The sequence below is a fragment of the Cynoglossus semilaevis genome, chromosome 10 (genome assembly GCF_000523025.1).
Source record: "Cynoglossus semilaevis isolate Cse_v1.0 chromosome 10, Cse_v1.0, whole genome shotgun sequence".
Taxonomy (NCBI): domain Eukaryota; kingdom Metazoa; phylum Chordata; class Actinopteri; order Pleuronectiformes; family Cynoglossidae; genus Cynoglossus; species Cynoglossus semilaevis.
Window position 1 is genome coordinate 4,562,620 of NC_024316.1, and position 24,079 is coordinate 4,586,698.

The window sequence follows — 24,079 nt, forward strand, 5'->3', positions numbered from 1 at the left end:
CATATTTTACATGATTGAACAAATAAAAGTGTGACACATTTAAAGTTGAATATGTGAGATACTGTAAGATATTTATATATCTTATCTTTGAGTCATTTCTCTTCTAAATACAAGAAGAAACTTAAGATAGGAACAACCTTCTTATTCCCCTTCCTCTCGTTTTTCAGTGTCATATTTTATTCACAACATTTTTCTATTATCAAGTGTTTTGGAAGTTTCCTCCATCTGAAGAACTAATTAAAACAATGATGGACCCTGTGTCGTCATCTCGGTGAGCTGTGAGTTACTGGCACGTGTTGTAGATCTGGATCTGTTTGTTGATGTCGTTGAGGATGCCTCTCATCTTGTCCTCTAAACCATCCAGCTGACGCGCCTTCCCCTCCAACCTCCTCTGGTTCTCCTCGTAGTTCTTTTCTAGCTCTGTCATAATTGAGACGGTGGGGGAGAAGTACAGTTTTTATATGGATTATTTAAATTTGAAAACAGATCAATGTAAATTTCTTGTTCAAAACTTGATTTATGACAATGTCTGCAGGCACCTGCTAGTTTCTGCAGCTTGTTTTGGGCATCCTTCAGGAGTTCCTTTGCTTCATCTCTAAGGCTCTCAGCCCTTTTCTTGGCGTCTTGCACCACCTTGGCCTTTGTGTCGACTCGTTGCTGCACCTCATTGTATTTGTCCGTCAGCTGGCCATCGAGAATCTAAGAGTCAAGGCGGGGGAAAAAGGTTTCCAATATTGTTTTCAATTTTCATCTCAAAGGTTCTTTAATGAACAGACGCACATTGTAAAACAAACACACACAAATCCCACCTGCTTGGCTTCGTTGGCCTTGTCACGTGCCATGGTGGCTGTCTCTTCAGCTCGGGCTGCTGCCATGCTGTTGTTGGCGCGTTTGGTCTTTAGGGCATTGATCTCCAGTCCCAGGCTGCCCAGACGCTCCACTGCATCATTCAGGTCCTGCTCACTGTGGGACGTCTCTGACTCGATCTGACAAATGAGACAGATGGAAAAAAGACGGAAGGACAGAAAGTGAAAATACAGTTCCCCTCCTATGGTGGTTGATTTTTGACGTACGTTTTAAAGGCCAGAGGTTTTCATCTCATTACCTGAGCCAGCCTGGTCTCAGTCATGTCAATATCAGCTTTGGCTTTGGCAATGGCTTTCTCAGCCGTCGTCTGTGCTGTTTTTGCATCAACCAAGGCCTGTTTCACCGTCTCTGCTGCCGTCTTTACTCCCTCAGCATGATGCCTTAAAAATAACACAGTGATCTGTAGAAAAACTCTTCACTGAAGTTTATGTAGAACTCCTATTCTGAGGTTAAAAAAACTAAAGTAACCATCAATGTTTTCAATTCGACTGTAATGGACCTTCATCTACCTTGCCCTCTTGGCATCCAGCAGCAGTTGCTCGGCCTTGCGGACGTCGTCCTGAGTCTGTGCCAGAATGGCATCAACATTGGAGAGGCTGCGAACACGATCCTTGATTTCATCTGCCAGGTGTCTGATCTGGAGAGGCGAAGCTGGGATGGAGAGCTCCAAAACTTGGTTTGCCACAGCCTCGATGCTATCTGGATCCGCTCCCTCCTCTGGTCGGGAGAAAGATTTAAAAATGAAGGTGGGATAACAGATGCAACATGACTGGAAGTTTGAAAAGAACGGGGAAAGTCTCACGAGTGAGAAAATCTTTGATCTGTTTGATGAGGTCTCTCAGGTCATTGTTGGAGCGCTCCACTTTGTTTTTGGTGGCTGTGGCTTTGTCCAGAGCTGCCTGGGCTTTACCCTTAGCCTCCTCTGCCTTGGTCTTGGCCTCTGCTACCTGAAAAAGAGACAAAGGACACTTCATCATAACAACATACATAACTTCAGGTCATGTTTTTGTTATAGTTATAGTTTGTTAATTGACAACATGGTGGAAACGTGGAGTCATAGTCAAAAAGTATTTTGGTGTTTTTTTTTTCCAATTGAAATCATCAGGGGGGTAAAAGCTCAACCCTATAGTAAACATCACTGAAAAGTGACTGAGTATTAATATACTTCATGTTTTTAGCAGCACTGAAGAAAAAGAAATTTCAGAAATACCTCCAGTGGCATATTGATAAATTTATTGATCTCATATAAACAAATAGATGTTTGACTGTAAAAATGAAGCAGTTACTGCACATTAATATCACACACCTTAATGAAGAGTCCTTGCACCTCTCCCACTGCTTTGTTCAGCTCCTTCTCAGCGTGCTTGGCTCTCTCTAGTGCATTGTCGGCTAATGCCACAGCACCATTACAGTTCAGGCCCCCACAGTGACGATTTCCCTCGTCATCACGACAACCTGCACCTCCACACGGACTCTCCCCACAGGGTGCGTCGCCCGGGGCACCACACACCTGTTGGGATGAGACTTGTTTGTTATTTGAATCTACTGTGTTTGTGACAAAAATCCAAACACAGAGTAAACTTTGGATAATTGACGTCCACGTGACTTTTCAAAACATAGCAATGAGGAACAGGAGACCATATAATGACATCGATTATTCTGTAAGACCAAAAGACTTAAGAGAAAAGAGAATTTTTAGGAAATATTTTTTTATAGCTTAAGGCTTTTCAGGACTGTGACTTTCTAATTCCTTATAGATACACATATAGAAAAAGTATTGTACATTTAAAGACAAATGACAAAGGACAAAGATGGAGAACCAACCTTCTCGTTGATCTTCTTCATGTCCAGGCCCTGCACTCTTGTGTTCAGTTCTACCAGCGATCTCTTGTTGGCTGCATTCTTACGGTTGAAGTCGTCCTTCTTGGAGGAGATAAGTCGTTCGGTGCGACGCCTGGTGTCTGCAGACTGACTGACTGTGCTGGGCCTAGTGATGGTCGATTCGTTGGCACGCCGCTCCGCATCCCTAGACTTGTTGTAGGAGCTACGGATGCTGTCGTACGCACCTTCAGCAAAGAGTTCAAATTTTGAGAATCACAGTGTGGAGTTGTGTAAAGGCTACTGGGTTAAACTTCTATTAATGTTAAAGTAGTTTTGTTTTTTTTACAGTGACACTACAGTCTGTCATCTCTCACCTAAGAAGTTCGAGTTCTTCAGGATGTCCAGTTGATGATGCAGCTGCTCTGATGTGAGGTTCAGTTCTCTGGCCTCCCTCTCCAAAGAACTCAACTCCTTGCTTGCCTCAGAATTGGTGTCCTGAACAATGGTCAAGTCTCCTTCCAGACGGTTCAGTGTGTCAGTTGTCTCACCGATCTGTGCTCTATGTGACAAACAGTAGAGTTTTAACACGTCGACCATTACAATTCAATTTTTATTGACTATATAGTAGTTCTCAAAGCAGTTTAAAAGACATTTGGCCGAGACTGTACCTAAGATCTTCAATGAGCTCCATCAGAATAGTCACAGCTGCGACAGTAGCATTGCGTGCGTTGACAATTCCCTGAGCCTTTGCCAGTTTCTCCTCCAGGTCTCTGAAGGCCTTCTCATAGGCTCCAGTCAGCCCAGTAGTCTGGATCTCATGGGCGCGATCGGCAAGAGATCTTGTTCGCACTGCGAGGTCCTGCCAGGTAAATGTTTAGATAAAGATGGCGCTTTAGAAGTTAGGTAAGACTTAGAAACAATCCTTAAACAAGTTGCAAAGGTTCTAAGAAAGAGCTCTTCAAAGCCTATAGTCAACACTAAGTTTTTTATTCAGTTTTTCCATCCACCATGTGACCTCACCTGCACAATGCGATCCCAGTCTCCAAAGCACTTGTGACAGGGCTGACAGTTGGGGAACTGGCCAGAGAAACCTCTTGCACACTGATCACAGCGCACACCTGACACCCCCTGCTGGCAAACACAGTGGCCAGTCATGCGGTTGCACTGAGAAGTCTCGATGCCACGCCAATCGCAGTCACAAGCTTGAAAGGTAAAAAAAAATAAAATAAATAAAACAAATAATACAAAGCACAGAGACAATCTGAACACACTCTCTTCAGTGTACCACCAATTAGGAATGGCTGAAGAATTTATACATCACTTACTCTCAGATTTTTTTCTCACCTCTACACTGTGTCCTGGGGTCTCCCCAGAAGTTTTCCTGACAGTCCGTGCAGGTCTTTCCTCCAAATCCATCACGACACTGGCACTGACCGGTAAACTGCGAGACAGGACGTATGATGAAAATAATTCCGAATCTGACACGGCAGTCTGTGATGTGAATTTGTTGATTTGGTTCAGGTCCAGGTGTTTTGTACCTCATTACACGAGGAGGTGACAGAGTTGTGGGGGTCACAGCCACAAGATTCACAGCCCTTCCCACTGGCCAGGTTCCAGTGGTTGGGGGCACAGTGGTCGCAGGTCAGACCCACGACATTTGGCAGACACTGGCACTGTCCCGTGGCCCGTTGGCAAACACAGTCCGAACGATCTGTGCACTGACTCCGTTCAGTTCCCAGGAAGTTACAGGTGCACTCTGAGTAAAAGTTAGCATAAGAAATGTGCAAATCAGAAAACAAAATACAGTACATTACATCATTACCTTGTCAAAGTGATGAATGATGAGTGACACTGTTCGTATATATCTATATATATAAATTGTTTGGCTGACAATATTGTACAATGCTCACTCCTGCAGTTTCGTCTGGAGGCGTCTCCGAAGTAGCCGCTCTTACAGATACCACAGCTGGGGCCCTCGGTGTTGTAGAGACATTTCCTGCACTCGCCAGTCTGACGGTCGCACGCGCCCATGTCTGACATGTCGATGTTGTTGTTGCACTGACACGGCTGGCAACGACCACCGGGTTGTGAGGGGTTCCCGTAGTAACCTGGGGCACACTCGTCACACCTGGCACCTTGGTGAAGGAAAAGAGAAGAACAGAAGGAAAGGAGAATATGTGGTTAGGGAGAATGTAGACTGGTCAACTTCTTATGTAAATACGTCAGCTTTGGAGTATATGAAACAGAGAGAGGTAAACTGGCGAAAGTGAAGTTAACAGTTCACAGATATCAATATTGTGCCAAGTTTGTCACGTCTTTATTTATTTTTGTCAAACACTGTTAGTTAACTGTGTTCTCCAAAAGTCCTCACACCCTCAGTGGATTATAAACACCATATTAGGATGCCTTTTTATTTTAATGACAGTAAATTAGTCAGCAGTTTATATGGATTCTATGGGATGAAACATCTAGCAATCAAACTTCTCTTGGATGCTCGATGCTAACATTAAGTTCATCCTTGAAATGATCTCTAACATTCAATGAACATATTACATCGTGGAACTTCTGCTGGGTCTTGGTGGCTGTTTTTTTAACACTGTCATGGTTGCTAACCATGTTACTTGAAATGCCCATTTCTAGCCACAGGAGTAGGCCTAAAAAATGTCCCTCCTTGGACCAGGGGTCACATGTGGGCAGACGTTCATGATGGCACAGCTGAAGCCATGCACAGGTTTGGACAGTTAAAATGATGGTTTGTGAAGACGAATGGAGGGGAGAGAGCGAGTGGTAAAGGGATGGGGATCAACCAACCATTACTCACGCTTAAAAATGGTCGTGCCGGAGCGTTTTACAATCCCTGTGTCAGTAACAAGGGAGGGAAGGAAATAACAACAGGTTACTATTAACCAGGACCTGCTGAAAGACATCTCTCTCACCTTACGTAAATGACACTCTACGACTTTTTGAGGTAAAAGAGACTTTAACCATAACCACGTAAATAAATGAGAACTTGAACTGATCAAACACTCAGGAAATTGTTGAGAAACATATCGTCCCTGGGTGGGCTCGAACCACCAACCTTTCGGTTAACAGCCGAACGCGCTGACCGATTGCGCCACAGGGACTTATAACTGATGCATATAAATTTCAGATATCAAGTTTATTTCTGATCATATGTGAAGCGCAATCAGTTCAGGACTAGGGGGCGCCATAGAGTCACAGGGCTTCCTTATAAAGGCCGCATGTTTAACCATGCTCAAATGACCAGAACAACAACGCTCTTACATTTGAATTAAACTTAAAAGTATTATTGATTTAAATTTTTTTATACACAGGAAAAGTTTATGGACACAATAAAAAAAAATCCCACAAAAAACCCAAATCGCGATCACATTTTTATATCACGGAATCCTTGTGCTAAATGCATTTCCATTTCCATGTTTCCTCCACAGTTCACCAGCAAATACCATGTGTTGGGCTACTACAAGAATGAACGTTGTGATCGGGAAAAATAATGTCCACCTTCAGCTCCAGTGCCAACATCTGCTCAGACCCTGTTTCTCTTCCCTCTAAAATCCCACCTACAGTCATTTTTAAAAATCCTTAAAATCAAAGGCTGGAGGAAAATAACAGATCACATGTTTGTGTTTAAAGTGCAGACTAGTGAACTGACAGATGTACCTGTGTACCCTTGGTTGCAGTTGCAGATGATTTGTCTATTACGGTTGTCCTGGTAACAAGATGCAGCGAAGTGGCGGCCACTGTTGGGTCCATCTGGACAGGGACATGGACGACAGTGACCACTGCCCAGAACAGGGTTTCCGTAGTAACCACTAGCACACCTTTAGAAATAATAAAAGAAGTTTATCTTTACATCACAACATAAAAAAAATTAAAAACAAAAAAGACACAACTTCAATTATTTAAGTTCAGGGCTGCCCTTATTCTTTTTCCTTTTCTTTTATATGCTCTAGATCACAGGAAATTGGAGTGGATACAACCAGAAGCTACAGGAGAAGGATCACCTGTCACATTTGTCTCCTCCAGTGTTGTCCCTGCAGTTGACACAGACTCCTGTTCTCTGGTCACAATGGTCTGCATGTCCGTTACACTGACATGGCCGACAGCTTGGGAAACCCCAGTGACCGGCCTGACAGCCGTCACACCGCTGACCAAAAGCTCCGGGCCGACACTGGCACTGACCAGTGAACTTATCGCAGAGTCGAGTCACGGAGCCTTCCAGGCTGCAGCTGCAGACTGTGGGTGGGAGAGGAGTGTGAATAAAAAGCACAATATGTTTGTGTTTAATTAATAGTGAATAAACAAAGCCGCCTTTGACAGCAGAGGGCGCCAACGGCATGCAGCTAATATCAAAGAAGATGAGTAGAAAGTCAAAGAAATCTCACCAATGCAGCCTGATGGACCAAATCCGTAGGTTCCTGGTGCACACTGGTCACAGCGTCGTCCAATCACATTGGGCCTGCAGCGACATTGGCCTCCACGGACATCACACACAGAACTCATGGAGCCCTGAGGGTCACAGTTACAGGCTGCAGAGAAAGTGAAAAAAGAACATGTTTGACATATGTTTTAGGAGAATCCGAAAGACAAGTTTGTTATAAATATGGAATGTAATACCTGATAAGATGGGGCCAAAGCTCTACCTCTACTTTCAACACTCAAAAATTACATTACATTTACATTACATTACATTTATTTACAATAAGTACATTAATTCACTAATATGATCTGATCTACAAATGATCTGATTTGGCATTTCCTGAAATGGGAAATTTAAATGCCAAAAGTCAAAAGGAACTCCACCAAACATACTGGAGCACTTCCAAAGAGGATGTTATTTTATGAACGTTTTATCCATTATCTCATTTAACTATGAGTTAGGCTTCAGCACATCTTCCAAATATTGTTTTTTTTCAGAACTACGAAAAACGTTTAAAAACGTTTAAAAAATGAAATTATTACATGAATTCAACACATTTTAAAGCAGAAATAGAAATGGTGAAGTACTTTTTTATCAGATTAAGCTATCATTTATTATTATAATCCAGCAGGAAATATACCTTGATACCCCTCGTCTCACAACAAACGTTTTAACTGTTCATATCCTATCCTATCTCTGACACGGTAAAAAAATGTCTTTTTTCACTCACCCAAAGCTCCATTATTGATGATGGCTGACATGCTGCTGATCAGTTTGGCGCAGGTGTCACTCATCAGAGGTCTGGTCACACTCTTGGACCCCTCGTGGCAGCGGTAGCGATCATAGGTTTGCTTCCTAATATTTGAGGCTGGATCTCCACCGTTGAACATCTCCATGGAGGAATGACGAGGCATAAAGGCAATCTGGAGGAGAAAGAAGGAATGAAATATTATAATTGTTCTCTCTCACTGAGCCTGCTGCTTTAAACTGTTAATCTCACCGAGTCTACAAGTACAAAAGCGTCTGCAGCTCCGTTGAGAATATAGTTGCCGTCCTGATAGCGCCTGAACTCGAATCGGAGGGTGTAGGTCACACCTTGCTCCAGACACACAGGCTGAGAGGGAGTCACAAACCTATAAGAACACGGTCAGAGACGCACTTTACACTAGACGTACAGCCACGCACTCAGATGTTTGACAGTTTCAGACACAGACCTGGCTCCAGCCAGCAAGGAAACAGAGATCCTGTCATCATCTGGGATGGTGTTTCCACAGGGACTGCTGGTGGGAATTGGTCCTGGACGGATCACAGTAATTCTCACTTCTTCCCAGTCGCGGGGCATCTAGACCATACCAGTATTTCTTTATTGTTAACAGTGAACATTTTTTTAACCAAATGTAATAATTCTCTTATACATTTATGGAGGTTTTTTTAAATGGTATTTTCTTGTTTTATATTGTAATGACCTATGTGTTTATAGTATTAGTCAAATCAAAGTAACAGAAATTGCAAATTGTAGCAACATATATGCAAAAAGTACCTTTTACCTTCAAGTGTCAAACAGGAAGAAACACTGACCTGTGCTTCATAACGAATTAGCAGATCATATTCCATAGAGTAGGGAAGGTCACTGATATGGAATTCCAGGGTGCCACCTACAGGGACTCGAGCAAAACCCATGCCAGTCCAAGTGGCAGGACGACTGGGCTGGTGCTCCCTGGTTTCCAGGACACAGCCCTGCATAAATCACAGTATTTCCAAAATGAAACTTCCATCCGAGGATCAACTTCGTAATAACACTAATGTGATTTCCCACCTGTCCCATTTTGGCCGACTCTGCCTCATAGAGAAAATGATCCAGAGCCATGAAGAAGTAGCCAGACTCCACTTGTGTACACTGACGTCCTGTCATGTGACTGCGGCAATTACACTGACCATTCTCTATGGAGCAGCTGCAGAGACAAACAAATTATTACTCATTTTCACAAAATAGTGAGTTATTTTCAAAACTAGTAAGTCATTCCTTTTGACTTTTGGAATTTTATCAATTGCTGTTAAGCATTTTAAAATGTGAATATTTTTAAATTCAGGTTAAAAACTTTTTTTCTCATGCCTATGATGGAGATCTTAAATCATTTACTTTGCATCTAATTGCATTTTATTTACCTTTTTTTTTTCTTTATGTATTCATCGAGCCATTTTACCTTCCCTAAAAGAACATGTGTGTGTTTCAGTTATAACTGAGCAACAGCACCACTCACTGGTTGTCCAGTGCTCCGCCGATGTCACACTCACAGCCTCTGCATCCGTTCAGGTCGTGGCTCAAAGCCCAGTGTTCTGGCTAAAAAGACAGGTGGACAGTTAGGTGGTCCAACTGTTTCTGGGCAGACATGATGCATCACATTGTACAGGCCTTTAGACCAAAGGAGAACCTTCACAGCAGCAACATTTATCAACAAATTAGAAGTTTCATTGTGTGAAAAGTGTGAACATCATTTCCACTGTTATATATTGTATAACTGTAAACAGCTTTTACAAGTTTATCAAACATTAAAATTTGACAGATCTGCTCAAATGATGAAAATAGCTACAAATGGTCAAAAATCCATTATCCGGTTCACACCATCCATCTCACGTAGAATTATTTCCACTGTTGACAGTATTGAGTCTAAAACGAGGCTTCACATGGTCAGGATCCACTTTCGGACTAAGTCCAGGCCCTGACCATTTTCGGTCTGTTGTAAACCCACACCAACCGGACAGGCCCTAAATCCCTGAGCTAAATTTAGACACAGAGTCCAGGCTCACATTCCTGCCCACACTATTTCTGTCTGAGGAGGTTTAGGACAGAAGCTGGAGGTAGAGCAGGAAGCTCATCAACAGCTGACATTTCAAGATTTCCCAGCAGGGATTCATACCACATCCATCTGCTTCATAACAAACTGCAGTTGTTTCATTGGTTACTTCATTAAATGCACTGTAGGGTGTACATTTTTTAAAATTAAATATTAGGCTCTCGGCAGGTAAAAAACTGAAAAAACCCTAGTGAATTAACATATTTAAAATAAATTAGCTTTAAAATGAAGAGACTTTAAATAACAATAATAATGTAAAATAAATATAAATAAATAAAATAACATAATTGAGTGAAGCTGAGCATTACTACAAACTACTAAAAAATTATTTACATATATATATATACAGCATATGAGGTGCACAAAGAGATAGCTTGAGGTTAGCCAAAATTAGCTTAAGGTTAATCCATAGCCAGCCTGTGGCATTTGTAGTGTAGGCTAAATGCTGAGGTCATCGTCCTTCCAGGGGCAACACAAATAAGAAAGGTTTTCACTATCTTTATACTAAAACTAGTTAATGCTTGATTTTAAAAATGAAAAATAAGCTGATATTTATTTGCCTGCAAAGCTATTTAATAATACCAAAACTACTCTTTTAAGTCCATCCCCTTTTCTTGGGATCAGGTTTACTGCACTACAAGATGAGCTCCCAGCCTTGCCAACAAATAGAGAGGAAACAAAACATAGGAGAATGTGTAGATTTTAGTTCAGCCTCCTCTTACCAAACACTTGTCACAGCTGCGACCAGTGACCAAACGTTTGCAGAAACAGTCTCCACTGACTGGGTCACACTGGGAGCTTCCAGACACTGTTCCTCTGTTATCACACCAGCAGGCTGCACAGAGGTGGAAAGACACAAGAAGGGCAGAAGCAATTATTCTTCTGCTAAAGAAAAAAAAAAAAAACTGAGAGTACTAAACCACAGTATTATGTAGTACTACTATGTTGTGTACTCACGTTGACAGCCCTGTAGATTCTCGGCGCTAAGGCCAAAGAATCCACTTTTACACCTGTCACATCTCGGCCCCTCGACGTTGGCTTTACAGCGACACTGACCACCTACCATGCCGAGGGAAGGCTCTGTGTGGCTGTCGCACATCCCACCGTTCTCAGAACCATCGGGATCGCAGTCGCAAGCTAGAGGAAATAAAGAAATCTGAGTAGATTGATGTTTTCCAGATCTAGTCAGGACTCAGTAGCTCCTGGTTTCAGCCAAGAAGCTTTATTACATTTGTTCTGATCATTTAAGGTTTGGTCTACACCCATTTTGCTCCAGTATCCCATTATTAACAACTAAATAACATAATAATATAATAAATAATAATAATAAAATGGAGTCACCATCCCGAAATACGAGTAATCCATGTTACGAGACTGCAACTCCCGACACTCCCTCGCTGGGTAATTTTACCCATTTTTATAACAATAATATAAAATGTTTTCCTAATTTTTATCATTTTATATTATCAATATATTTGTTTATATCTATGTTTTTCATGTTTAGATAGTGGGATTTTAATTAAATTAATAATAGTATATTTCTGGGGGGCTGGAACAAATTCATTGGTTTGTAGTTATTTTTAATGGGGAACATTTGACCAAGATACAAGTGCTGTTGTACTCGTATAGGGGGTCCACTGTATTTAAAAATATTTTTTCTTGTTGCTTTTCTCCCTTATCTTCCCTCCAATTTTGAGGCCCCCTGGGCACAGCCCCCACTTTAAATCCAATAAGGAGCCAGGAAACCATCAGTGTCTACAACTCTTTGATGATTTTAGTTGGGAGAGTGTTGGAGTTACATAAAGTGTCATTACAGCTCTGTTTGAACACGTCACATAACAGATGAACCCTTTTGCCTTTTGTGGTGTTATGTAATCCTGAGGGAGCGTTATACAATAGAGCTGCCACAAAACTTGGATAACTCCAATCACACAAAAGTATATTAAGTGGGTCAAAATTAAACCTCACACATTTAAAAAACCTAAATCAGACCACCTGAGCTATAAAAGCCTGGATGAGGAATCCACCCTGGGGTCTTTGTTCCCCCTGCCTGGATGCTTCATCTCCAACATCCTCTATAAACTATTTTCACTGTCTCTACTCAGATCATGTTAAAAAAGACTACGGTACGTTGAAAACCAAACAGAGAAGGAGACTCACTCACCTACGCAGACCCGAGGGTCTCTGATGTCTCTGGTGGGGTCCTTGTAGTAGAAAGGTTTGCAGGTCTCGCAGTTGCGGCCCATGGTGTTGTGTTGACAATCGTCACACACTCCTCCACTGATGTTCCCAGTGGACAAAAAGACGGCCATGTCGAAGTGGCAGGAGTTGGAGTGACCGTTACAGATGCACTCTGAAACACAGGTTTTTAACAGCCTAATTAGATGTCAAGCGGGCCGGACCAGTACAATCATAACATAATTACCTATAAATAACAAAAAGTCTATCTTTTCCCCTTTTGTTTTCATGCAAAAACATACTTTAATAGACCATATAGGATTACAAAAAACAATTAAAGATACACAGAAATTCCCCCAAAATATAAATATTACTACAAGTTAGAGAAAGCTGTTTCCATGATGAACTTCAATGAACACAACTTTTAGTAAATCATATTTCACAGGAACAAGGAAGATATAAATACTGTACAATATTATCGTGAAAACAGCTGGTCGTTACTTTATTCTTAAATGTACAACTTATGCCTCTCAATAATTAAAGAAAAAATAAAATCAAAAATGATATATAATAATAAGTCAATCATTGCTTTTCATATTAGGCATCATTACACATTGAAGTTTGGTTTTTCATAGATTTTGTATTATCTTCTACTTACTCTTGCAGGCGTTGGTGTTGCGTCCCTCTGCTGGCCTCCAGGGCAGGTCATTGTGGAAGTCGTCACAGTGCTCACAGTTCAAGCCTTTGGTGTTGTGGTTACACACACATCTGCCGTGAACCTGAACACCACAACAAAGGGTTCGTCAAAATCTTTCGGGTTAAAATATTTTTGCAAAGGAAATATCATCTCCTCACTCACCATTCCTTCTCTGTCATCTTTAATTCCATCGATGGGAGCGCACTCAGAGGCGTGGCCATAGCAGAAGCAGTTGCCTCGCACCACGAGCTCATACATGGCATAATAATACTTCTCCTTGATTTCTGCTCGGGGGTCTAAAAGATTGTCTCCCAGAGTGTGAAGTTTGGTGAAGTTCACTCTGAGGTTGGTGATCTTCAGCTGGTCTAAGATGAAGATGAAGATACTCACAGTTAGGCTTCTGTGGACCTGAACACTGAAGACAGACTCAGTGTTTTATAAAGACTGATGCTTAGTTAGGTGTAAAGTGTCTATCCAAGCAATAATATTATTGTATTATTTCTACTGTAAACAGAAATATAACTTTTTATAAATTAAGTAAACTGCCTAAAATACCAGAGTTTGAAAATGAATGAAATTCTTTTTTAGAAAGTTTTCTGTATTTTTTAGCTGACGGTTCTGGAGGAGCAATAATATTAGAACATTTTCAGATACATGTCTGCATTTTTTTTTTTTTTTTTTTCCCAGATACATGTCTGCATTTTTCTTTTTTTTGCCAAACAGCTAAAGTCCAACTGTTTATAAAGACAAAACTACATGTAAGTTATCCCAGAACAGACCATGTGGTAAACATTAGCCAAAAGGTGTAGCTAATAGTTGACTTATTGTAAACCTAGAGAAACATAAAAAGTACCGTATTTTACGGACTATAAGTCACACTTTTTTCCATCCTTTGGCTGGGTTTGTGACTTATACTCAGGTGTGACTTATATATTAAAATATATAATTTCACTGTTATTTTCACACTGACAGCCGCTAGAGGGCACTCTCTCTGGCTGGTGCGACTTATACTCTGGAGAGACTTATAGTCCGGAAAATACGGTGCTCGTTGTGCCTAACAAAATAAACCTAGAAATGACCTGGACCTAGAACTTAAAAATAAATATGCAAAAAGTTCATGTGTTGTTAGTTGTAAAACGAATTATTCAAACATGGAGACAGTCAGTGTCTTAACAGTGTGTAGAATCACACAGCCTCTGTCAGTCAGACACACAGATACAAACTGTGAGGATCAGTCAAAAACTCTACACAGAAGACAGTTCAGTTAGAGTCAGTGTCATGACTGACTATGTTTTCCCAATCAGAATCTGAACAACAGACAGTGAGGGGGGGGTTAGGGGTCCACATTCTAGATATTTAACCACAGTAGTGGTGATGGAAAACCAGGCGCGTGTTTCTGGGAAATGAGCTCTAATGTCCTGCCAGTCTAAACAGGAGGGCCAGGATACAGAAACAGCTGCTTTTCACATCTCACTGAAGTGAACATGCTGTTTCACTCTGTTGTGTCACAGCATGATAAGTCAACAGTTTGAATGAGAGCTGTAAAATCAGAGTGGAATCAGACTACTGTCGGACACACAGCTAGCGTGTTAGGAAGGAAACAAATACATACAAAATTATAAAATGGTAACTGGAAGCTGGACAACACTTAGCTAAGTAATAGTTGCTAATTCACGGGGTGATGTTGCTGAAAAGTTCTGTAGAACCAACAGCAGAAATCATCACTCCTGGACAGAGGTTGTATGGAGTCTTCTTCTTTAGACAGTCTGAGACATTCAAACTGGGCTTTCACATTTACCTCCAAATTGTACTTACTCTGGATGCTGGGGCTGTATGGATCTTTGATTCTTATTGATGGTTCCAGCACTCTGTAGATGACCTAAACCAGGTAATCATACATTATTATTTACTTCAAATGTTTGATAAAACTGAGAATTGGATGCTAATAATGAGCAGATATTATGTTTATTTGTTCTCACCTCTCCCTCAGTCGATGGCTCAATATCGGAATATCGAGTCTCGCAAATGACATCGTTGATGTTGCGCAAAGGACCCTGGGAGACTCCTGGGAAAGCGGAAGCACAGTCGTGGGCAAAGTAGCGGTAGATCTGCCAGGTTCGACCGAAATCTGCCGATCGCTCGATGAGCATGGCTGCAGGACGGAAAGTCTGCAAGAGAAGGAGACGACTGCTCAAAGACATGCTCTCAAGATGCTGATGTTGTTAATATTATTGTTATTTTTTTAACGTTACCTTGAATGTCATGATCAAATGAGTGAAATGGAATTCTGCTTCCAAATCAAGATGGATGAAGACATTGGACAGTCCTGGAAAACAGAGACAAAGACGAGTCAGAAATGAAGCATCAGCGCCATAAATAGTACATGCTAACTATGCTAAATACTCTCAAGACAACTGTCTGTTAGATTTTAAATCTTCACTTTTCACAAACCTATTTTTCCCTGCCTTTATTTTCATCTGCTTACACTTTCACTTTGAAGCTGTTCATGTTACGTTGCCCTTGTAATGATAAATTTAAAGATGTTTAGATGTAAGAAACACCAAAACACACTTCACTGGCTTGCATTCAACCCCTGCCTGTATAACAGTCTAATCCATAGCTATATTTCAAAATCGACCAGATATCTCCATTGTTCGGAATTCATATTCCATCTGTGACAGAGTGAAGATGATGGAAAGTGAAGTTATTGACAGTTAATGTAATAACGCTTCTGTTCTCAAGGACTACATGGCGTCCCGACATGGAAAAGACATTTGCTTTTGGCAGGGGAAACGGAGCGAGCTAAGTTGGAAAAGCCCACACACTTCCTGATCTGTGGAGAACTAAATGTTCTCACAGACCACTTTAATGCCTGGACAACTCACACTCGTGTTCTTTGTTCGGCAGTAAAACGAGGAGTTTCCTATTCATGCATAGCAATACAAAAATATCCACCACATGTAATGCATAACACTTCAGTTCTATTATCAGACTTCCATTAATGTGTGCAAAAAAGTCTCATACATTTTTTTCCCTCTTGCTTCTACAAAAAACATGTTTTACACAAACACTGTTGTGCACAGATCCCCTCAGGATCCTGGGGGAAATCCCCGTCTTTTAACTTCTGCAGGTGATGAAAGTTTAAACGTGTGTGGCATCACAGTGACTTCCTGACACATGTGGGGTACATAATTATTGAGTTATCACGTTCTTCTCGCCCACTTGTAAAGGATGATTCTGACAGGGGTTTATTGCAAAAACATCCGACGTTAGGATGAAAATGTTCAGTCGAACTTCAGAGTACTGGCACATAAATAAGATGACGTCATGAACTAAACGGTGTTAATGTAATTTAATTTAAGGTTTTTGTTGACTGAATGTTAAAATTTGGCATTGCTGGTAAATTAAACACCAAAGTCGACAGTTTTGAGCTTTAGTTAAACCCCTTGCTCATCTGACTTTAAAATGTGCCATGTGAAAAACATAAAATAAAATAAAAACAGAAAGAGCAAATGACATAAACAGACATAACATAAAAAAGGCACCTCTTTTTACTACATCATTCTTGTTTCAAAATTTACTGAACCCTGTTTTTTTTAGTGTCTTGGTCGGATTTCACATGACTGTAATCCATGTCAATCAGATCTTCTGTTCACATTGCCACAACAGAAACGCAGCTCAAGGCCTGGAGTTACCATGGAAAAATGGAAAAACTTGGTATTAAAAATAGGCTGTAAACTTCCTGTGTTTTCTCCGTCTTCTCTTCTCGGATGTCCCCCCCCCGAGTAGTCTCATGTGCAAAAAGAAAGTCAATCCAAATTAGCAATAATAATGATTAGATAGATAGATCTATAGATCTATAGATCGATAGATAGATAGATGGATGGATAGATAGATAGATAGATGGATGGATGGATGGATAAATGGATGGATAGATAGATAGATGGATAGATAGATAGATAGATAGATAGATGGATGGATGGATGGATAAATGGATGGATAGATAGATAGATGGATAGATAGATAGATAGATAGATGCTGATTTTTTAGCGTAGTTGACAGCAGGATGCAGGAGCAAAAACAAAATGTCCCCATTTGTTCACAGGCATTTTTAATCTTAAAACCTCTGTACAAACTGATGCAAAAAGACGTCACTATACTCTCTAACCTTGTGTTAGAAAATTGGGAAAATACAGACTACCAATGCCAACAACTGTCGGTCATTCTGTAATACTGTATTTAGTACAAAGGAGGACTATGTGGCCTACAGACACACTGGAAATTCTGATTGCTGCTCCAACCATACCATGGGGATCTGGGTCGACGTGATAGACACACAGCTGTTACAGTAGGATTCAGGGCTACATTTCTCGGTTAGGGATTTAATAAATACCAACCAGTAAGGGACAGCTTCCCCTACGTTTATTAATGTAAAACCTTTTACAGCTACTAAAACTCAGTTTCAGGGTTTATAATATATCACAGGGTCTTAAATATCCTTTTCTTCTCTGTCATTCATTCTTCTCCTCTCAGATGACGCCAGAGCTTCCACCCTGTTATTAAGCTGGTCAGATGGTTGGATGCTGTCCACAGTGTGTGTAAGTGTGTGTGTAGGAATGACTTGCCTTCAGTCGTGTCATGATTTATCAGCTCCCCTTTACTTTATAGAATTCGGTTTGGTTTGGCTTCCATCTACACTCAGCTTTCAGGTCAAGTCAGCCTTTGTGGTAGAATAAAACCATGTCCTCCTCACCGTTCTCTGACTGCCACCAGGACTTTTTGCGGTGAGGTTTGAAGGTGGTGATGACATTCTCTATGCGGTGATTGATGGTGTTGTAGACAGGGTCATATGGCCGTCTCGAGTCGCACTCAAAACACTTTTTTTCATCCTTCATCGGGGCAGGAAAAGTCGGCGTCAGATGGTCGTGAAGGTCGTGGAGAGAAAATAGAAACCATAACTTTGAATCCTTGCTCCTCCACCAAACTTTCTTGCCAAATGTACGTGCACTTACCTGAAGATGACTGACGATGCAGTACGGCTCTTTTCTCCTCATCCCACATGTGGAGGAGGCCTTTAGGTTCTTTTCTCGTCCGACCAGCAGGTCTCCTGTGGCTGGGTAGCAGCTGCCATGAGCGCAGCCATGGCTGTGGTCGGGTTCCTGAGCCAGAGCACCAGTTGCCAGGACTGCGGAACAGAGGAAAGAGAGGAGAGTCAGTTTATGAAGGTTGATGAAAACTGTGCGAAGTATAAGTACAAATATAATCTGCTCTGGTAGAATGTCATCTGGCAATCCCGACACCTCACACAAGACAATTCAGAATCTTTTCATTGATCATATCACACTGATGGAATAATCTATGACCACCATGCCTATCTTCAAGAGGCTCCTGAAGACACAGCTCTTCAGAGAGCTCCTCCTGTCGGAGCATTTTCCTGCACTCTAACCGTCTGGAAGCCCTGCTTTCCTAACTAAAGGTGTCCTTTCTCCTCCATGTAGCTTGATTGCTAATCCTTCCAATAATTTTAAATGTGAAATCTTAAGTCCCAATTATAAGTTCTGTCCTTGGGGGCACATTTCTTGCACATAGAGTGAAGGTCGGCAAAGTGAAAAAGCTGTGGGGAGTGACCCCCAAATCAACCCCTCTTCCCCTGACATAGATAGACAATGACTAATTCAATGTATCATCAACATCCAGGGTCAGAGGGACTACTTTAAAGAAATGTTGCAGGTGAATAGTCTCTGCTGGCCACAGGGGTCATCCTCTGTGACCTAACAGGAGGCCCTAGCAACAGGCTAAATCTGGAAACCAACCAATGCAGGTCACACACAGGCCAGCGCAATGGACCAGGAACTTTTTCAGGAAACATGTCTGTGATGATTCTCAACTACAAAGGGTCAATTCTGTCTTCAGAAGTCCAGACTTTAAAAAAAAGCTTGGGTCGAGCTGCCATGGCTGTCACTTTTAATCAGATATATGAACGCTAAGTTCAAGCCGTGAGGCTATTTTTATAGGTTTGAGGTTGAATCAATTTAAAAGGTAACTATGCCTTTCTGAAGGGATTAGTTTGATTGAACCGAGAAGGAGGAATGCTTTGTTTGTCTGGTTAAACCGACTGACTACTGACCACTTTAGTGTTTAGGTTTAGGTTTGACTAAAGCAGGATTTTATGCCTTTGGGAGCACAGATGGTGTAGTGTCTAATTAGAATGGTTATAGTAGGACTGTAAGTGCAGAGAGGTTAATATGGAGCAGTGTGGGAGTGAACAGAGAAGCGCAGACGCCTCAGTGGCTGTGCTATGTGTAGGAGTGAAAATAAACTTCATAAACGTCCATGACGTCCCACAGAAGCTGAGCTTCATTACTCAAAGTCTCCCGATGAGGGTCTACTCCTACAGAGCAGAGACCTTTCGTTTCCTCTCCCTCCGGTATGAGGAGCAAAGATCTCTCTGACAGCCCATGGTTTGTCAAAACCAGGTGTGTTTAATCCAAACTCTGTTCCTGCATACTTATGCCAACTGTATGTACTTCCAAAGTTAGTCAATTATGATTTAAGGAGGTCTGGATAGCATCCTTATGGTTAAGATACATCGTAGTTTTGTTGCCACTCCAGATTGGTAGGCTACATATAATAATAAATAACTGATACATATTATTATTATTATTATTGCTATTGTTATAGTTATTTATGTTGATATTAATAATATGAATACTAATACCAGTACCAATACTACTACTACTACTACTACTAATAATAATTATTATTCATCGTTGTTTGTTCATCACTGAGCTTTAGTTAACCTGCTGCAGTTTCGGTGCTAATGCTGCTAATACGTAGCCCAGGTGTAAAAGGTCATACGTTTTTATCACTGGCAGATTAAAAAACTGAACCCTGGGACTGGTACCTGTCCAGACACCAGACAGCTGGACCTTCTCTGCTCTCTGGTCCAGACTCTGATTAAAGTTAGACATGTATTATCACAGACTGACACTGCTATGATGTCATGACAGGAGGCAGGTCTGATGGGAACCGTGTAGTGGAACAGTTCACATGCACACACACACACACACACACACACACACACAAAGACAGACAAACTCCCCACTCTTGGGGAGACTTGTACTACATGGCGTGTGGACAAGTCTCAGGTTGGTGCGAGACAAGCTGATATAAGATTCTGTGGGTCTCAGGCCCAATTACAGCAGTGAAAACTGTATTTGGACACACTCTGTCATCACCACAGTATTATCTCACCAGGCTGATGTAGCACTTTAGTGACACTCACACCCAACAAGTAGACAGCATATCACAACTGTTACAATTTTTAGAGCGTCAAGTGTGTACTACTTAGTGGTGATCTGCAGAGGAAAGAATAGATGAGGATTTAAAAGGAAAAGCTGAATTATAATAATAGGCATTTTAACAAGATAGCTGACTCAGCTCTGCCCCCAGTGTAGAAAAACAAACATATTTCTCACTACTACTGTAAGGGGATTTCCAGCACGGGAACTTCTACTAGAAACGATTAACATTTCGTCTGTAACAACACTCCTTAGGTATACATCAGTAATTTCTAAAGATTGATTTTTTTACTTAAAAGGTAAGGTTTCATACAAAAAATGTGCTAAATAAAGCAGCATTAGAGCTGCAGCTCCTATGCTCCCATCTGGTGGAGGCGTCATTAAAGAAATGAAAATTTGTAGATTTTGGTGTAGAATTTGAAGTGAAAAGATGGCACTGGTTTACTCTCACCCCAGTTCTTATCATTATCACAAATAACAGAGATAACAAAAATGGCTGATTTCACTTCTTATCTGTTATCAAAGTGTGAGTAAAGTAGAGGAAGTGAGTGTACAGAAAGGTAAACAGAACAACAGGTTAGGGTGTCACAGAGATAGGATTAAGAAGGTGAAAAAAAAAAACAACCCCTAGAGGTGTGTTTACACACAATTAACCAGCAGCAGGAAGTACGGACAGAACGAGACACAGTTGGGTTTTAACAACAACCGGGGAATATTGAGGTGGACTTTGCAGAAAACAAGTTTGTAGGTTGATATTAAATCAATTTTATTTTTTATCTCAGTCGCCCCATGGAATAAAAAAAACCCTGGAATCATCCTTTGGATTAAATTTTTCAAGTAAGGAAATATAATAAAAGTAATTTGGTTTGTGCAAAAATGACAAGCACAATAAAATGCACCAATGTGTCCTGACCAGGCAGAAACTTCAAAAGAGATATCCATACCACCTGATGGTGTAGTTGGCCACCGACATTTCTTCTCTTACTTAGATCCTCACTACAGTAGGGAAAAGCCCACACATTTACAACCAAGTGTACTGTATATTCGGTTCACTGCTGGCATAAAATCAAAGCGGATTGATGTGTGTGTGTGTGTGTGTGTGTGTGTGTGAGCAGAGGAGACGTCTGATGTATCAACTATAATCACTGGGTATCTTGTCTTCTTTAATCTCCCTAATTCTGTTTTTTTCCGTCTGTGTCTGTTTGTCTGTAGAAAGCTCAGCAGTAAGCCAATATCAGTGCAGTGGCATTAAACCAACCCCACACGTCCCTTTAGTGATTCCCACAACAATTGGATTTGTAATTTTATATAGATTTTAGATTTTTTTTTTGCTCCTTTCTTAAAACCCCTTTGGTTGTTTTTTGTAAACTTAAGCTACGTCCAAGCATTTTGTTGCCTCATGTAGCCAAGTTTTCATCTTTGCTAAACCTTCACCTTTTTCTGCATTCATTTTAAGCTTTGCTCTTGTACAATTAACTAAGAAAGTAAATATTTAATGAATACATAGTTTAGCAAAATTGGCTATAATCTATACCTGGGTGTTATACATACGGCCCACGGGCCAAAACCGGCCCGCTAGGCTTGACAAATTTTGAAAATAAAATACACAAACACTTCATGTTTGGGATATCTTTTGTATAATAATATTTCATTAAATATAAATATTTAGCTTGACAAATTTTGCAAAAAAAAATACACAAACACTTCATGTAAATAATGGGAAAATTTGTATTATTGTTATTTATAATTAGGTTATGATTGTACTAGTCCAGCCCAATTGACATTTAATTAGGTTGTATGTGGCCCGTGAACCAAAATGAGTTTGACACGTTTGTTAACTGTACTCTGTGTACTGCTCGTACTAGGTATGGCTTTTGTGTCCGATACCGTACTGTAACTGGTATCTCCCAATACCGATATCAATCCGATACCTTCTTATCTTTGCCAGCATGCCATAGGCTGACGTTACTGAGTGATAACATCCCTGTTTACAGCATGTTGCGCAAAGTTATGTAGAGCATTTGGGCTTTAAGTTTTGGATCGGTTGGGCCGTAGTGTTTTTTTTTTTTTTCGATATTCGATCCTAAAAATTTCACCAATAAGCAGCCATACCTTGTTGATACACTTCTCTTGGGCTAACTGTTTTTTCATTAAATTTAAATAACCAATATCTGTCAAATTTTAGGTATTTTGCAAAAACATGTTTCAAAGTCTGTTGAATTTGAATTTTACGTTCACACACACACTGGTGTGAATGTAATTTTTACGAGACCGTATTAGTACCACTGCAGGCGTCATGTACATTATAACTGCAGCAGCTGTTAAAGGTGTCAAGCAGGTGACAAATCCTCCGCTGTTGTAAACCTATTCTGGGATAACTGTTAAAAAAAGACATGATATCATTATGCTCGTGCTTAAGCATGGTGAAATGTGACTCTGACGCAGCGGGACTTTCACATGAGGCAATGCATGAACTGTCTGAGAGAGAGAATGTAGACCCTGGGCTTCAGGGCATCCCTGATTTATTCCCCACCATCTCTGCTGTCTCCCAGTGCAGGTGTGCTCTGACTCTCTGACCTCCGCATCTGCTTTTGACCAAGGTTAGAAAAAACATACAGTTTGCAAAGCATTTAAGACAGTCGGCAACACAAGGCTTTCATCTGGAATGTAAGACTGAGGGATTTCGACAGTGTGCGATGGAGAGAAAGTCTTCCTTTACAAAAACGTCTTGTTACTGATATAATCAAGATGTATGTCATTTATCCGATGATTTTTTTAGACTTAAAATGTTTTTATTATTAATAATAACTGCTTGTTATGGATAATTCACATGACCCCAGGCTGCTGGCTGCCCCTCTTAGGATGACATGGTTGTAAACCTTAATAAATACTTAAGTTAGCGCTTGTCAGCAACGGTTGGTAGGACAACACAGCAGAAAAAAAGAAGTTTAAACATTACAATTAAACATTGAGAAGTAAAAAGTGTAAAATAGATATCATTTTTGATGATAAAATCTCCCCAAAAAAACACAAAACACCAACTTCTTACTCTTCATCGTCAGTTACTAAAAGCACTTAAATGTATTACGGCAGCCAACTATGAATATAAAATGTTGTTTTTAAATGTCTCAGTCAGTCGTATCATCCATATCCACATTTTCTCCACATGTCTATGTGAATGTGTGTTCATGATGACACACTACCTCATGCTTAAGACTAACTGTAGCCTCAAGTTCGATAAAGTTACAGACGAGGTCTCTGGTTAAAAGATAAAAATGAATGGAAGTCAGTAGAAGGTCCTTGCAAAACAAACTGACCATACCTAGGTGTGCATGTCTGAGTGTGTGTGTGTGTGCGCGTGTTAATAGCATCCTAATGATGAATTCCACCACTGACTGCCAGCAAGAAAACAGTTGGGTGTCACATCAAACAATAAAGAAAATCAAGCTGTACAAATAAACAAGCAAACAAAGAAAGCGTGCCGTGGACGGACATTCTCAGACTATGCAAATAAGACATATCGGTCAATAATATTAAATACTGGGGTCTTCTTCTTCAGGGAGTAACAGCTCACCGGTACAGTGAGCAAACAAAAATAGCACCACTTTGAACATGCTTAATGATCTGAGAGCTCGACCAGAGGGAGTCTGGGACTGTGAAGCGGCACAAATATGTTCAGCCTGAGCCGTCACTTTAACAAACCCTGCAGAGAGGAAAGTCAACAGCCTTTTATTTTTAACTCCTCTCAGCTAACTGCTTTACGTTCTCCCTGTTCAGAGTCTCCGTTCTCTTCTTACTCCCTGCACTGAAGTGATGTTCCACTCTTACAGCCATAACTATGTTTGTTCTCCTCCATTTCCACCTTCATATGGTATGATCAAGGTTCACTCTGCAAACTTTCCTCAAAGTATGGTCAATC

At 40.8% G+C, this 24,079-nt stretch overlaps 1 protein-coding gene and 1 non-coding gene across 2 annotated transcripts in view; both read right to left on the reverse strand.

Annotated features, from left to right (window-relative positions):
* Nucleotides 1-6: 6 nt before the first annotated feature.
* The window catches only part of lamb2 (laminin, beta 2 (laminin S)), a 33,254-nt gene continuing 9,181 nt past the window's right edge, over nt 7-24,079 (reverse strand). Inside the window, exons 3-35 of the mRNA XM_008318278.3 lie at nt 17,872-18,044; nt 17,613-17,748; nt 15,112-15,185; nt 14,839-15,027; nt 14,675-14,738; nt 13,022-13,224; nt 12,821-12,941; nt 12,149-12,337; nt 10,942-11,121; nt 10,707-10,819; nt 9,391-9,470; nt 8,946-9,081; nt 8,708-8,866; nt 8,344-8,471; nt 8,130-8,262; nt 7,860-8,052; nt 7,095-7,238; nt 6,714-6,945; nt 6,370-6,530; nt 4,599-4,823; nt 4,227-4,444; nt 4,033-4,129; nt 3,709-3,890; nt 3,357-3,547; nt 3,063-3,247; nt 2,692-2,933; nt 2,174-2,377; nt 1,670-1,814; nt 1,377-1,584; nt 1,106-1,247; nt 810-986; nt 540-699; nt 7-420 (exon numbers count right to left, since the gene is read on the reverse strand). Coding sequence (XP_008316500.1) covers nt 284-420; nt 540-699; nt 810-986; nt 1,106-1,247; nt 1,377-1,584; nt 1,670-1,814; nt 2,174-2,377; nt 2,692-2,933; nt 3,063-3,247; nt 3,357-3,547; nt 3,709-3,890; nt 4,033-4,129; nt 4,227-4,444; nt 4,599-4,823; nt 6,370-6,530; nt 6,714-6,945; nt 7,095-7,238; nt 7,860-8,052; nt 8,130-8,262; nt 8,344-8,471; nt 8,708-8,866; nt 8,946-9,081; nt 9,391-9,470; nt 10,707-10,819; nt 10,942-11,121; nt 12,149-12,337; nt 12,821-12,941; nt 13,022-13,224; nt 14,675-14,738; nt 14,839-15,027; nt 15,112-15,185; nt 17,613-17,748; nt 17,872-18,044 — 5,321 coding nt within the window. The 3' untranslated portion in view covers nt 7-283. The remainder of the gene's footprint in view (nt 421-539; nt 700-809; nt 987-1,105; nt 1,248-1,376; nt 1,585-1,669; nt 1,815-2,173; nt 2,378-2,691; nt 2,934-3,062; nt 3,248-3,356; nt 3,548-3,708; nt 3,891-4,032; nt 4,130-4,226; nt 4,445-4,598; nt 4,824-6,369; nt 6,531-6,713; nt 6,946-7,094; nt 7,239-7,859; nt 8,053-8,129; nt 8,263-8,343; nt 8,472-8,707; nt 8,867-8,945; nt 9,082-9,390; nt 9,471-10,706; nt 10,820-10,941; nt 11,122-12,148; nt 12,338-12,820; nt 12,942-13,021; nt 13,225-14,674; nt 14,739-14,838; nt 15,028-15,111; nt 15,186-17,612; nt 17,749-17,871; nt 18,045-24,079) is intronic.
* Nucleotides 5,740-5,813, reverse strand: trnan-guu (transfer RNA asparagine (anticodon GUU)). The gene has a single exon. It is a non-coding gene; the product is annotated as a tRNA-Asn (tRNA).